The sequence below is a fragment of the Melanerpes formicivorus genome, unplaced genomic scaffold (assembly GCF_026170545.1).
Source record: "Melanerpes formicivorus ecotype bairdi unplaced genomic scaffold, bMelFor1.0.p_v2 SCAF_489, whole genome shotgun sequence".
NCBI classification, from domain to species: Eukaryota; Metazoa; Chordata; class Aves; order Piciformes; family Picidae; genus Melanerpes; species Melanerpes formicivorus.
This window is the reverse complement of record NW_027142841.1, coordinates 49401-65085: the sequence shown is the minus strand read 5'-3', so window position 1 is coordinate 65085 and position 15685 is coordinate 49401. Positions and strand designations below refer to the sequence as shown.

Below are 15685 nucleotides of genomic sequence, written 5' to 3'. Positions count from 1 at the left end.
CCCCTGCCAGAACAGGACCATAGAATCTAGTGCAGGTCTCACAGGAACACATCCAGACAGGACTGGCAAGTCTCCAGAGAAGGAGACTCCACAACCTCTCTGGGCAGCCTGTTCCAGGGCTCTGTCACCCTTACAGCAAAGAAATTCTTCCTCCTGTTGAAGTGGAACTTCCTGTGCTGCAGTTTCCATCTTTTGCTCCTTGTCCTATCCCAGGGCACAATTGAGCAGAGGCTGTCCCTGCCTCTTGCTTCCTGACCCCCAGCCCTCAGATATTGATAAACACTGATCAGATGACCTCTCAGCCTTCTCCTCTCCAGATTAAACAGCCCCAGGCCTCTCAGCCTCTCCTCATCAGGCAGTGCTTCAGTCCCTTCAGCATCCTCACAGCCTCTGCAGCAGATCCCTGTCCCTCTTGAACTGGGGAGCCCAGAACTGGATGCAATATTCCAGGTGGGGCCTCCTCAGGGCAGAGTAGAGGGGGAGGAGAACCTCCCTGGATCTGCTGGCCACACTCTTCCAAATGCACCCCAGCATCCCATTGGCCTTCTTGGCCACCAGGGCACATTGCTGTCCCATGCAGAACTTGCTGCCCACCAGAACTCCCAAGTCTTCCATGGGGCTGCTCTCTAATTATTTGTTCCCTTGAGTGCTGTAGGGTTCACATTGCTCTGGACATTGCATGGTGCAGATCACGTCTAGTGAATCTGAGGCTAACCAGAAATTGCCAGTGGGTTCCTCTTAATCACATGGATCCTATCCCAGCAGGCAGTAGTGCAGGAGAAGGAACAGCAGACTGAAGAGAAGGAGAAAGGGAACTGAAAATCTCATCACCTGAATCTAGAAAGAAAGCCCTTGGTAGCAAATGTCCATTCTGGATGGACACAGAACACAACACAGAGAGCTGATGAGAGCAACTGCTGGGGGTGCACCAACTGCCCTAAGAACCCTAAGGAAGGGCTGGAGGGGGGAGGGCATTCACTGGAATTCCAATACCTGATAATACCTCTTGGACATACTGAGAATCACAGAATTGTCAGGGTTGGAAGGGACCTCAAGGACCATCCAGCTCCAACCCCCCTGCCATGGGCAGGGACACCTCACAACAGATCAGGCTGCTCAGAGTCACATCCAGCTTGGCCTTAAAACCGTCCAGGGATGAGACTTCCACCACCTCCCTGGGCAACCTGTGCCAGAGTCTCTCCACCCTCATGGGGAAGAATTTCTTCCTAACATCCAATCTGAATCTCCCCACTTCTAGTTTTGCTCCATTCTCCCCAGTCCTATCCCTACCCAACACCCTAAAAAGTCCCTCCCCAGCTTTCTAGTAGCCTCCTTCAGATACTGGAAGGCCACAAGAAGGACTCCTTGGAGCCTTCTCTTCTCCAGACTGAATGACCCCAACTCTCTCAGTCTGTCCTCAGAGCAGAGCAGCTCCAGCCGTCTGCTCACCCTGGTGGCCCTTCTCTGGAGACCTTCCAGCACCTCCAGATCCTTCTTGTAACAGATGCTCCAGAACTGGACACAGAGCTCCAGGTGTGGTCTCATCAGGATGGAGCAGGGGCTGAGAATCACTTCTCTGGCCCTGCTGGCCACGTTTCTCTTGATGCAGCCCAGGATACAATTGGCTCTCTGGGCTGCAAGTGCACACTGGTGGCTCCTGTTGAGCTTGTGGATGAATACTTCCCTTAAGGATAATCCAGAACTAGAAGCACAGGATGGGGATGGAAGAGGCTCCTGATCCAAAGAAGAGACATTCCAAATGTGTCCAGAGATGCAACCTAACTGATTAGCAAACATTGACTGCCTGAAGTCAAGGCACCTCTGTGGGGAAAACACTCAGGCTGTGCATCCATCCAGGTTGTCACCATCCCATAATAAGGAACAAACCCACAGGGTGGGCAGCACCAGGAGGAAAGGGAAAGTATTGGAGATGTGGCAGTAAAGGCAGGAAAAGATTACCCCTCAGCTGGTCAGGAATCTGTCCCCCTGGGGCCGTGCTCCCAAATACAACTGTGGCTGATCAGTGAGAGACTCCAAGTTGGGTCCAAGGAGATGTGAAATGGCACAAATGAAACACTGCTGCAAAGGAAAGGGCCTCTGCTTGGCACAGCTGTGCCTGATGGTTTCTGCCTTGCTCAGGAGAAAGTGAAGCAGAAAAGGCCATGGTGAAGATCTCTGCTCTTCCAGTCTGGAATAGGACTGCAGGTGCAGGATCAGCTTCCCAGGGAGGAGGGAAACAGGTTGCAGAAATAGCTGCTCAGGAGGGAATGGCTCCAGGCATGGTCTTTGCCTCAGAAGGAGGAGTGGGCACAGCACTGAACACAAGCTGCTGTGTTTCCATGGATCAGAGAGGAAGGATATCCATAGACATGGGTGAGAGATGGGAACAAAGCAGGATTGTGCAGGAAGGAGGAACCAGCACAAGTTCTGCACCATGAGGGTAGTGAAACAGTGGAACAGGTTGTCCAGGGACGTAGTTGGGGTCCCATCCCTGGAGATATTGAAGGTAAGGCTTGACAGGGCTCTGGGCAACCTGATCTAGTTGAGGCTGTCCCTGGGAAGGTTGGACAAGATAACCTTTGGAGGTCCCTTCCAGCCCAGCCCATTCTATGATCAGTGAGATATGGCAACCAAGCAGATTCTGCATGGAGTGTGTGATGAATATACTGGTGATTTATGTTAAAATGATAAGACTTAGAGTGCACTGGGATTAAGGGTGAGGATCTTGGGAGGCCAGTTTTGAGAGTAAAGGGGAAGAAACATATCTTGCAGACTTGCAAGGACACTGTCTGGTTAGTTGGAGACATCACAGCTGAGAAGGAGCTGTCTTAATGGTAAACATTTGGAACTAGGAATTTGTTTTCTTCAGATAAGAAGCCTGGACAACTGAGCATGGGTGAAAGTGGATGCTTTGACCCTTGAAGGGATTTGACCACCTATTCTAAGACTCATTATCATATGCCTGCCTTCCATTTAGCATAAGTTTGCTTATGTAGATGATGTAACTATGTAAGATGAAGAAAGCTATTGTAAGGCTGCTGTGGAGGTGGAGTTTTGTCCCCTCTCCAGCCCAGCACGCTGCTTTGCTTGCCTTTTATTGCCTTTTATTACCTTTTTATGATCTTTTAGTGCCAATAAAACTGTTACCAAAAACTTTTACCTGGAGTCATCTATAACACTCTGAACAGCTGTGCTCTGTCTGTGCTGGCAGGTGCTGACCTTCAACTAACCAGATAAGCAACTAATTCTTGCATACGCTTTGAGCTAACAGAATTTCCTCCTTAATAATTACCTTTTCTCTCTCTAACCCTTTCTGGGAAAAAAGGGAGGAATGGGTAGAAGGGGGGATAGTTGGGGAGACCCTCCTTGTTGGAGGAGGGAAAGGTTTTCTCTGTTATGTTCTTTGCTGTATATTTCTGTATATATTGTAAGTGCTGTATATTGCATATAGATTCACTGCATCTCATCCTGGTTGTAAATAGAGCTTATATTCATTTTTGCTTCTCCAACTGAGTTAGCCATGGTTTCTCTGTGGGGGGGAGAACTGAACTTTCTCTCACCACCACAGGGAATGTTGGGGGAGACACCACACAGCAGGCTATGCAAAGCTGCCTACACCCTGAATTATTTAACCATCTCTCTGAGTGGTATGAACCCTGCCATAGTAACTCATTTCTTGTCCTTGCAGTCTGTGAGCAATCCTTTGGCAGAAAAGGCCCCAGTGTGGGTCTGCAATTTACAGACCCTTGATTGGGAAGGCCCCTGGGATCTTGTGACCTGGGGCCATGGCTATGCTTGTGTTTCCACAGGTACCAGGGTCCAGTGGGTCTCTGCTTGTTGTGTTTGGCCTACTCCAGAGCATGATCAATGCAAACAATGCCCTCAGCCCACAACCAGTAAGTCCATGGGATAGCAAAACATTTGGGCAGCACTGCTGCATGCAGTAAATCAAACCTGGAATTTAAATGCCTGTCAAGATTAAATTGTAACATACCAGTAAGGTGTTTTGAGCATCAGGACATGTGGATGATAATTTGCTCTTGGCCCCATTAGAGCCTCAAGAATTAGATATTTCAGGGACTTTCCAAGCAGAAAGCTGTGTGTACCTGCAGCATAGATCTGGATCTGATCTAGTACTATGATCTTTAATCACACTCCCTTTGCCTTAAAGCCATGCAGGCTTAGCCTAACAGCTGAATGAGATGATCATGGAGGTATGAAGAACAAAGCTGAACACATAGCAGTCAGGGTAATCTTGCTTCAAATTGCTAGAGCAAAGCACCAGCTCAGCTAAGGGAACTGGCATCTTGGGTTGCAAAACAAGACAAGGAAGCATCAAAAGTCTTGCTTGAATTAGCCACTGATGAGGATAGTGTCAGCCATGCCAGCCTGCAAAATCGAGCTGCTGTTGGTTCTTTGTTATCAGCTCACAGTCAGGGCTGGGCAGAATTTGATGGTCTGTGTGGTACACACTGAAGTGATCATTCTAAACATAGACATAAGAGTATTACAAACTGGGTTGTGAATATTGCTGATTGGATTAATCCTGGTGTTGGCAGTGCCCTGTTCATTCTCATGCCTGCAAAGGGCCCTGCAGAAGAGAATGAGCCCTGGGCAAAAAGGAGGAATTGTAGATAAAGCAGGTGGCCATGGGCAGCTTTAACCTTGAACTAAGCAGAGCTCTGCCCTTGAATCACGAATGGAAACAACTCCAGGAAAGAAAGTCTGTGAACAACAAAGGAAGAAACAGAGAGAACTCCCCAGGCTACCAAAAGGGGGAGAGAGGTGCCTGGACACCAAGCCTAAACTTAAGTACAAAGGGCATATGGACACAGAAAGAAAAAGATATAAGCCATGATGTGTATGAATCAAGTGGCCTCTGCTGAGGGCTGGTGCTTGAGCACATCTTGGTGTCATCCTTTCTCTTGGCCACCAACACTGCACAGCCTTAGCTGTTGAGTTTTTCCAGTTCTCTGAATCACTTCTTCCTGTTGCTTGTTTGGCAAAACTTGAGTTTTCCCTTCCATCAGCTAGCCAGGAGAAGTTCTCACCTTTCACTGCCTGTTTTGGAATCTCTTGGTTTTGTCACAAGACATTGGTTTGGTCACCAGCTGTGTTCAGACTTTTCCCTTCACCTTCTGTGGCAGTTGAGGCTGGGTGCATTCTATTCCTGCCACATAAGCTACACCTCCTGTGTCCAGAGGGTCCAACTCCATAAGGTGGACACAGGAAACAGCCTATTTCATACCCATAATATCCTGCACCCTCAATGTCACAAGACATTGGTTTGGGTTTGCACTTCAGAGGCTGTGTAGACTTAATTTTCTTCTAAAATCTGTTTGTGCATTCATCCCAGATATTGAAGGGAAAGAGCTGCAAGCATGGGACAGTGTAGGAGAGGCAGCGGTAGGGATGGCCAAGGGCTCTGGCAAGGCTGAGAGGCCCAACAGGACCAAGGTCTTTGGCTCCTTGGCTCTGGCAGTTGCCTCTGCCACCAAGGCCTGTGAGGAGAAACTTTGCTTTGAGGCTTTGAGGTTCTTCTAGTCCAAGGGCAGTGGTCAGGGCTTGGCCTTTCTGCTTCACAGACCAAAGGCAAGTTTTTCTGCCCTGTACTTTGCCTTTGTCTCCCTGCAATCCTGGCCTCTAACAAGCTGCTCTAACGAGTCCCTGGGGAGCCTTTGTCAGTAACAAGCCTCAGTGAGGCCAATCAGTGCTTCAAGGTACTTTGGAGTTTGCTTCTGACTTGGACTTGTTGAGAGGCTTCTTGGCAGTACCTGAGGATGATGCAATCAGCCCCAAATACTCCATGGGGCTCATTAAATACTGCTGAACCTCTCATTATTGCCAAGGTTTCTGCAGCTAATTGGAGAGGTTTTTATTGCACAAAGCATCTGATAAAAAGTATTTTTAAAGGGACATTTCATTCCTTTTCAGCAGGAGTTGTCTCTTTGCAAGCAAACCATAGCAAAACCTGACAAGGTCCTACCCTGGTCACTGCTCATCTTCACTCCCCACTGCTACCAGCAGAGCCCAGAGCCACAGGTGAGGGGCCTTGTCAGGGGCTTGGGGTCAGGGCTTAGCCATTTGGATCAATGAAACCCCTCCAGGTTTGCTCAGCAGCAGAGGCATCTTTAGCTGCTTGTCCTGACCTGTCAGCACTGCCTCAGTTCTCTGCTCTTACCAGAGCCTGAAGATGCTTCAGTGCCTCCAGTGAAGCTTCCCTTGCATCCACTCTCTCCTTCTGCTCTAACCAAACCCTGGGGACCCTTTGCCAGTATGCTTCACTGGGACCCATTAAGAGTAGAAGAAACTTCAGAGTTTGAATCTGACTTTGACTTCTGGAGAGGTTTCATCAGCTTCCTCTCAGTCCCTCAGGTTTAGAGGGCACCAAAAGCCAACCAAGCAGGTATTAAAACACCATGGGCTGGTCCTCTGCTGCCCAATTGGGCCGCACTCCTGGGCTGGAGGGAGCTGCTGGCAAGCAGGCAGTGCTGAAGGAGATGGCTCTGGCCAGGAGCAGCTCCTCTGCACAGCAGGGCTGAGGACACTGCCAGAGGATCTCAGAGAGATGAGGAAGGCAGAGAGAGCTTTAAGGTTGCCAGGACTGGGAGGGTGACTGAGAGCTCACTGGAGAAGTCACTGCAGTCACTGACACAGTGAGGCTGTGGGTGCAGGACACTGCAGCTGTAGCTCCTGGAGGCATCTCCATCTCAGCAGCTGACGCTCAGCTGAAGGCTCCTGGAGTGTGCACACAGAAGGAGGATCAAAGCCCTTCAGTTCCATCCTGTGAGCAGCAGTGAGCAGAGCTGGGTAAGGAGAAGGCTTCACTCCCAGCCCCCTCTGCCTTCCTCTCTTCCCTTCAGCGTCTCTGCAGCACTACAGGCCTGGTCCCTGTTTCTCCACCTCTCCATGGCACTCTCATTCCCTGGGACTGGGCTGTTGGTAATTTTCTGTTCTGACACCAGAGGAATCTTCATGGCAATTCTGGGTCCCTGCTGCATTTGAAGCTGTGATGAACTCTGCCATGGGTTGGTAGTGATGGGACTGAGCTGATCCATTCCTCCTGCAGCTCAGGGACAGGGGTTACAATGAGGCTGAGAGAAGTGTGCCCTAACTTGTCATTGCCTTTCCCTCCTTGGACAGGTCTCCATGGCCACAGGCAGCAGATGTCCAACAGCAGCTCCATCACCCACTTCCTCCTCCTGCCATTCCCAGGCACAAGGCAGCTGCAGCTCCTGCACTTCTGCCTCTTCCTGGCCATCTACCTGGCTGCCCTGCTGGGCAATGGCCTCATCATCACCACCATAGCCTGGGACCACCACCTCCACACCCCCATGTACTTCTTCCTCCTCAACCTTGCCCTCCTTGACCTGGGTGCCATCTCCACCACTGTGCCAAAATCCATGGCCAATTCCCTGTGCGACACCAGGGACATCTCCTATGCAGGATGTGTTCTCCAAATCTTCTTTTTCATATTCCTAATTAATGCGGAGTATTTTCTCCTCACCACCATGTCCTATGATCGCTACGTTGCCATCTGCAGACCCCTGCACTATGAGACCCTCCTGGGCAGCAGAGTTTGTCTCCACCTGGCAGCAGCTGCCTGGGCCTCTGGCTTTCTCTATGCTCTGCTGCACACAGCCAATACATTTTCCCTGCCCCTATGCCAGAGCAATGTTGTGGACCAGTTCTTCTGTGAAGTCCCCCAGATCCTCAAGCTCTCCTGCTCCACATCCTACCTCAGGGAAGTTTGGCTTATTGTGGCCAGTGCCTCTTTAGTCTTTGTCTGTTTTGTGTTGATTGTGGTGTCCTATGTGCAGATCTTCAGGGCAGTACTGAGGATCCCCTCTCAGCAGGGACGCCACAAAGCCTTTGCCACCTGCCTCCCTCACCTGGCTGTGGTCTCCCTGTTTATCACCACTGCCTTCTTTGCCTACCTGAAGCCCTCCACCATCTCCTCCCCATCCCTGGACCTGGTGATGTCAGTTCTGTACTCAGTGTTGCCTCCAGCAGTGAACCCTCTCATCTACAGCCTGAGGAACCAGGAGCTCAAGGCTGCCCTGAGCAAACTGATCCCTGGATGCTTTCAGAAACAATAAACTCTTTGTCCTTTCCTGCAGAGCAGTTCTGATGTCACTCACAGTCTGGTTTCTCTCTTTTTGGCTGCTGCTGGTGCTGTTACCCTTGTGAGAATGTTGTTTCCCCACCAGAGTCTTCCTTCAGACCACTTCAGATTCCGTGCTGGCCTGTCTGCTGTGACCCAGAGACTGCAGACATCAGCAGCTGTGCTCCCTTGGTGTGCAACAAGCAAGGAAAACTTCTTCCCATCTAGAAGTTCATAACAGAGACAGAGGAGTCTTGTAAAACTTTATTTGAAGAAAGGGAGAGTCCACAGGACAACTCCCTGTGGGGTCTCTCATTGCTGAAGACACAGCTCCCCTTTCATCCTACATTTCTGGATGCAAATTTCCCTCTCCCTTTCCCCACCTGCTCAGGTACTCAGGATTTAGTCTTTCCTGAAAGCCCTGCTACATGTCCTCCTTCACATGAACCCTCCCTGTTTCATACATCCTATGCTCATTTAAATTAGGTTCTCCACTTCTCTGGGTGCAGAAGTTAATATTCAGTAGTCTGTTAAGCCTATGCTCTGGCCTAAAAGTTCAGCAGTTCAGGCTGTGTTCAGTGTCTGCTATCTTCGGACAGACCCCTACTGATTTACAGCAAGGTTCAAGGGGCCCCTTTGTGATTTACATACACATAGAGAAGGGGAACTGTCTGGTTCCTCCCTTTCTCTTCCAACTCCCTCTTAGCCAATTCTTCCTTTGTAAGGACACTCCCTCCTTTTGATCCCATCAATCCCTCCTCTCCCTGCTTTAATAATTGCCTTTACAAAATTCATTCACCATTAACTAAATCCTTTCCTCTTGGCTCATTTCTGATGTTGGTCTGATTTGCAGATACGTCATACTGCTCTTTTTTATAGCCTTTTCAGGCTCACTTCATATGGCTACAACCTGCACCTGCCTGACTGCAGAATAGATAAGCCATACAAACCAGGGTATCAGACATGGTAGAAAGATTAGAGCTGCTGTTGCACAAAGAGAGAAGAATGACACTCGTTTGACCCATGGCCCACCAGGAAACCAAGATAATGTGTCCCATTCCAGTCCTTTCCAGGTTTGGACTGGTCCATGAGCTATTTCCCTGCTGTTGGAGGCTATACTTATTGCTGCCTCCCCATTGGCCTCAGTCTTTAGGCACCAATCAGATGTATTAAACTTTCCACATCCACCTCCTTCCTCAGCTAATAGACAGTCTGGAGAGTCCATTTTGGTGCATTGCCTCTCGCACCTAAGTTTGGTGTTTGGCTAATAGCACAAAGTACTACTACAAAGGAAAAGTACAAAATAACAAAAAAAAAAAAAAAAAAAAAAATTTACTATAAAAACAAATTTAACATAATAATAATTTTTAAATACCAAAACAAACAAAAAACCATAAGGGATTGCTAACAAAAAATAACTATTAACAAAAAACATAAGGACTATTAGCAAGAAAAAATATTTACAAAAATTTAAAATGAAAAATAGGGGCAAAATATTAAGTACAAAAAAAGTTAAATAGAAAATAAAAAAGGAAAAAATAGAATAAAAAACAAATTAAAAAAATTAAATGAAAAAAATTAAAAATTAGATTATAAAATAACATTAAAAATTAATTAATACAAGATTAAATTATGATAAATAAAATTCAAGAAAAATTAAAAGCTATAAAAAAAATCAATAAATAAAAAAATAGATTTAAAAGAAAAATAAAATTACCAAAAAATTATTAAAAATTCTAGGCCAAAAACCACAGATAGCAACAAAAGAAAAAATATTTTAAAGGCATATTACATTAAAAATTAGATTTTAAAAATGAAATTAAAAAAATTAAAATTTAAAAATAAAAATTAATTAAAATAATATTAAAAAAAATAAAAATAATGTAATAATTTTTAAAAAGGTTAAAAAAAAAAAACCAAAACAAAATAAAATTTAAAAAATTTAAAAATAGATTAAATAAAAAAATTAAGATTTTAAAAAATTGAAATTAAAATATTAGAAATTTTAAAAATAGATTAAATAAAGCAAACATACAAAAAATAATTAAAATAGTTTTAAAAAAATAACATAAGATCAAAAAATAATAAATTTTTAAAATTGGATTAAAAATTAAAATTAAGAAAAATATTTTAAAATAAAACACTTAAAAATTAAAAATAAAAATAAAATTTAAAAAAATAAAAATAATAAAAACCAAAATTTAATAAAAGTTAAAAATCTATCAAGAAAAAATCAACAAAGCAAAAGAGAGGATGTATATTTTATAGCTAAGGGGGTTCAGTGATAGCAGCAAGAAATGTCTACCCCATGTCAACTGCAATCATCGCAATGAACAACGGCAGAGGAATCAAGGCCATGAGCACACAGCATTTCCCATGCAGTCGAACATCGATCACAACAACTGTTAGGATAATCTGGGATCAAAAGCATCACTCAGAAGAATGCACCACAGCACCGTGTGAGTTAGGACTGGCTGTTATGATTGTTTAATTGTTGTGTGACTAGAGAAAATGTTCCTATGGATTTCTATGTCACCTCACCAGTTTGCCTTAGTTTTAAATAGTTAATGGGAGAGTAAAATTTCCTTATAACACACCATGCATTCTCATTTTAGGTTAAAAACAAACAAACAAAGAAAAGGCCTAGGCCATGAAGTAGCCCAGGGTAAGCCAGGGATGGATCAGGACAGAGAGAAATAGAGAACTGAGAAGTGTCCTTGGTGTGCTGCGCCCTTGCTCTCCCAGCCTTGCACTGCTCTCCCTGTGCCTTGGGGGTTGATCACATCCTGCCAGCTCAGAATTAGAATTAATGGAATAGAATAAACCAGGTTGGAAGAGACCTTCAAGATCATCGCGTCCAACCTATCATCCAACACCACCTAATCATCTGTGCTTGGACCACAGCCAAAAGGGAGCTGATAGAAAACGTTGGAGGTCAAAATCTTCAGGGTCTGTGCAAGTGGCAACAGATCCCAGGATGATTCAGCATTAAAGGTTCCCCAGCTCAGAGAAACACCTGATGAAAGTCAATGATCTCCCCCTCTAAAAACAGTGACCCTAAAGCCAGAGCCTTGGAGCTCTTCTGGATCACAGCAGCTGTGTCCAGCATCTCCCCCACTCAGACATCTCTCAGGCACAACCTGCACCAAGGGCCAGCACCAAGTCAGACTTCTTCAGGCTCAGTTCTTTTGCCCTAAGAATGCCAAAGCTTTGTGAGGGTTTGCCCTGAGCTCCAGGAGAAGGAACCTGAACTCCCAGGCACCCTCTGCCAGCCACCTCTCCACCTCTCTGTGTCTTTGGACAGATGCCTTTGTTGTCACCAGGGGCAAGGTTTCTATCATGCACTGAACCCAGCCAGCACTGTCCCTGTATCTTTGTCCTTGGTGCTTCTCTCCAGGCACAGCTATAGAAATAGATTTGAATTCAGGATCCCTTGCAGCCAGTCAGGGTCAGCCTTGTCCTTGTCCACTCTGTCATTCAGAGGCTCTGTGATTAGAACACATTCTGCTGAATCACCTTGTAAGCCCCAGGTGGGCAGTGACAGCAATGGGGAGGTTGGGGAGGGTGAGGAGCAAAGTTGTCCATTCAATGTCAGACTGAAGGACAGATGTTCCTGCAAGTGCAGATGTCCTGCTGAGACAGCCTGGGTCAGTGTCACTTGGGGAATTATCATCTCTGCTCTGAACTGAAATGGAGTAAAATATTTTATCTTTGGCATAAAAAAATTGAGCTTTGTGAGGTGCACTTTGAAATCCTGAAGAAGATTGCAGAGACACAAACATCTCCTTAGGGCACTTGGGACTCATTGCAGGAACCTCAGGTACTGAGAGAAGACTGAAGAAACTTCTTCAGAAGTCAGAAGGAAAGCACAAAGTACCTTGAAGCACTGATTGGCCCCACTGAGGGGCATTACCAACAAAGCCTCCCAAGGGCTCCTTAGAGCAGCTCAGTGGAGGCCATGGTTGCAGGCAGACAAAGGCAAAGTGCAGGAGAGCAAAGTCTGGGTTTGGTTTATGGAGCAGAAAGGCCAAACCCTGACCACAGTGCCTGGACTGGCAGATCCTGTCCCTCATGTATGGGTCAAGGCTCCTCAGGTGCTGTGGGCTGTGGGGTTTGTGATGCTGAGTGAAGGACAAGGGGATGACAGTCCCCAGCCTTCCTGGGGGTGCTTAAGGAAGCCCTGAGGACCCTATGGTGCCTTAGGAAGTCTCCTCAAAGCCCTTGGAGATGGATGATTGCCATAGTCAAGAAGGCAAAGCCTTGGGTTCTCCTGATGACTTCCAGCCTTGCCAGTGCCCATTGCCATCCCCACCACAGGTTGTCCTACACTGTCCCACACTTGGGTTTGGTTTCTCCAGCAGAAAAGCCAAGCCCTGACCACAGAGCCTGGGCAGTCAGATGCAGAGAGGCTCAAGCTAAAGTTTCACCTCCCTGGCCTTGGCGGCAGAGACAACTGCCATAGACAGGAGGAGAAAGACCTCAGTCCTGTTGAGTTTTCATCCTTGAAGGTGGTGCTACACTGCCCCATGCCTGCAGCTCATTACCTTCATGCTCTTGACACCCATCTTGCTTTCCTAGCAGCTCTCACCATGACATTTCTGTACCCTCCCTGCTCTGTCTCTACTCTCCATGGCCATTTCTTGACACACACAGCCAGGACATCTTGGACCACAAGAATCCCCTTTGATTGACTCTTCTTTGTCCTCACCTCCTGTACACTCTCAGGGGCAGGAAAGGATCTTCCTGGCCTCAAACCAGGACACCTCCACTCAATGGAGGTTGTCTTCCTGTCCCACAACCACCAGAAGCTGCATCATCCCCAGATTTCAAGCAGGTGCACACTGCATCTGTAGTGCCCTGAGTTTGGACTTCACCAGGTTAGAGAAGCCCCAGTCCCTCAGGCTCTCCAACCCAGTCCTTCCAGATATGCTCTGAAGCTTCTCAGACTCTTCAAAATTCCTTCAGAGTAGAAGTCCCAAAGCCAGACACTAAGAATCCAGATGTGGCCACAGCAGTGCTGAGTGCAGGGAGGACAACCTCTGTGTCTGGGTGGCCACACTCCTCCTACCACAGCCCAGCTGCACTTGGCCTTCTTCACTCTGCTCAAGCTCTGCTCCATCCCAGGCCATTGAGAATGGTCCCTGATGGAGGCCTTTCTGCCTGGGCACTGAGCAGAACCTCCAGCTCCAAAGCAACAGCCAAGGCACCTCCCTGCTGCTGCGTCTCAGCTTGGCAGTCCCCAGCCCAGCCCTGGGCCTTCTGCTGGCCAATGACACAAAGGGATTGGAGTTTGCAGTGACCTCACACTCACCTCATGGTCATGTGGCTTCTCCTGCCCTAGGATCTTCTGAGCCATCCCTGATGTCCTATTGCTGGCCCAAGGTCTCATCCTGCTTGTGGCCTGGCAGCTGAGCAGGCACAAGAAACCTCTCCAGGGCCTTCCAAGGCAGGTCCCTGTTGCTGCCTCTCAGCTTCTCCAGCAGCCACAGCCAAGCCCTGTCCCTGCTGCTGTACCCTCGGGCCCTCAGGTGGCAGGGAGGTTACAACCCAGCTCCAAAGCTCTTCCTGCAGGGGCCACCAGGTGCTCAGGGATAGGGAGTCACACAAGTCCCTTGCCCACCACATGCTTTCTGCTGGCCTGCTGGGGACTCTGGCAGCTGGGAGGCCAAAAGCACAGAGGCCAGCCAGGAGCCAGGGGCTGCCCTCTCAGCTGCTGCAGCAAGAAGTGACCTCCCAGTCCCTTTGCTGCCCTCTTCCTGCTGCTGCCCTATCAGCTGCTAAGCCAGCAGTGACCTCCCAGCCCCTGCCCAGTCTTGTGGCTGCTGCTGTGCAGGAGATACTGAGGCACAGCTGAGCTGCCCATGGCATTGCCTACCATCTCCACATTGTATCTGTGAGCTGCTCAGCCACAGTTCACCTCCTGCTTCTCTTCCAGGCTGCTCTGGGAGCTCCCATCCCCTGTCCTGTGCCAGGAGCCAAGCAGAATCAGTCAGTGGTGGAGGAGTGCAGAGCAGAGAGGTCAGAGCTCAGGAAAGAAGTTTGAGGTTGTTCCCTGTTTTGCACTGGGAGGGGGGAAGGGATTCCACTCTGCTCCAGGATGAGCCCATGTCTGTACTGGGAGGAAATCTGGAGAACCACTTTGCACTGGGATGGTCTCCATTCAGCATTGGGGGATGACATTGGATCCAGTTCCTGGGGCAGGTCTTCAGTTATAATGGGATGGGATCAGGGATGCAGTTTATAATGGGCGGGGCGAGCACTCTCTACTGGGTTGGAGTCAGGATACAGTTAACACAGGGAGGGATGCAGTAGGTACTGGGAGGGGATCAGGGAAGTCATTTTGCACTGGAATGTGACCCAGTGTATACTGGGATGGAATCAGATGATCCAGTTTGTGCTGGAAGGAGGCCGTGCCTGTCCTGGGAGGGGACCAGGGGGTTCAGCTTGTACTGGAATAAGGCCCAGTCTGTACTGGGAGACATCAAAGAGATTCAGTTTGTACCAGGAGGGGGCCCCAGTCTGAAGTGGGATGGCATCAGGGTAGCAGTGTACACAGAGATGTGTCCTGGTCTGTACTGGGATGGAATCAGGGCTTCCAGGGGATGGACTTTGTACTGGGATGGGACTCAGACGGTACTGGGAGACAGCAATGGGATCCCATTTGTACTAGGAGCAGGCCACACCTGCACTGGGATCAGCATATCCAGTTTGGGATGGGATGGGTGCAGCTGGGACTGGGAAGGGGCCCAAGGGTTCCAATGGAATGGAGTCCAGTCAGCACTGGGAGGGGATAAAGGCTTCCAATTTGTATTGGGATAAGGCCTAATGTGTACTTGGAGTGATTGAAGTGACTCTGTTTGGACTGGGACAGGGCCTAGACCGTACTGAGAGGACATGAAGGTGGGCAGTTTGTACTGGAATAGGTGTAGCTGTCACAGGGAAATGATGGGATTAAAAGTAATCAGTGTCTTTACAAAGGAATAGTTGTCTGAAGAAGGTAGGAAGAGGAAGGGGGAAACCAGACAGTTCCCCTTATCTATGTGCATAAACAACAAAGGAGCATCTGCAAGGCATCCTTGTCTTACTCATCATGGTAAATCAGTGGGAGGCTGTCAGAACACTGAACACAGCCTAAACTCCTCAACTTTCAGACCAGAGCACAAGCTTAACAGACTACTAACAATTTACTTCTCCACCCAGAGTCATGAAGAACCTAATTTAAATGAACATAGGATGCATGTAATGGGAGGGTTGCATGTGAGGGGGGGCATGCAGTAGGCAGTTCAGGAAAGACTGTAAAGCCTGAGCACCTGAGACAGTGGGGAAAGGGAGAGGTAATTTGCATCCAGGGATTCAGGATAAAAAGGGAGCTGCGACTCCCAGCAACTTGAGAGACCCCACCAGGAATTGCCCTGTAGACTCTCCCTTTATTCAAATAAAGCTTTACTAAACTCCTCTGTCTCCATTGTGAACAGGAACATCTAAATCAAGAGAATTTTTCCTTACAGAAGGGAGCCAGGGCACACAATCTGTACTGGGATGGGACCCAAACTGCAGAGGAAGAGGTCAATATGGTCCAAA

The 15685-nt window shown here is 47.9% G+C and overlaps 2 protein-coding genes across 2 annotated transcripts in view; both read left to right on the top strand.

The window, feature by feature from the left end:
* The window catches only part of LOC137460013 (zinc finger protein 850-like), an 80250-nt gene that overhangs the window by 32928 nt on the left and 31637 nt on the right, over positions 1–15685 (top strand). The gene's annotated exons all lie outside the window — the stretch shown is intronic.
* Positions 7167–8069, top strand: LOC137460011 (olfactory receptor 14J1-like; the record flags this gene model as incomplete). Its single annotated transcript, XM_068170641.1, has 1 exon — positions 7167–8069. A coding segment is annotated over exon 1 (903 nt), but the record flags the coding sequence as incomplete, so codon positions are not given.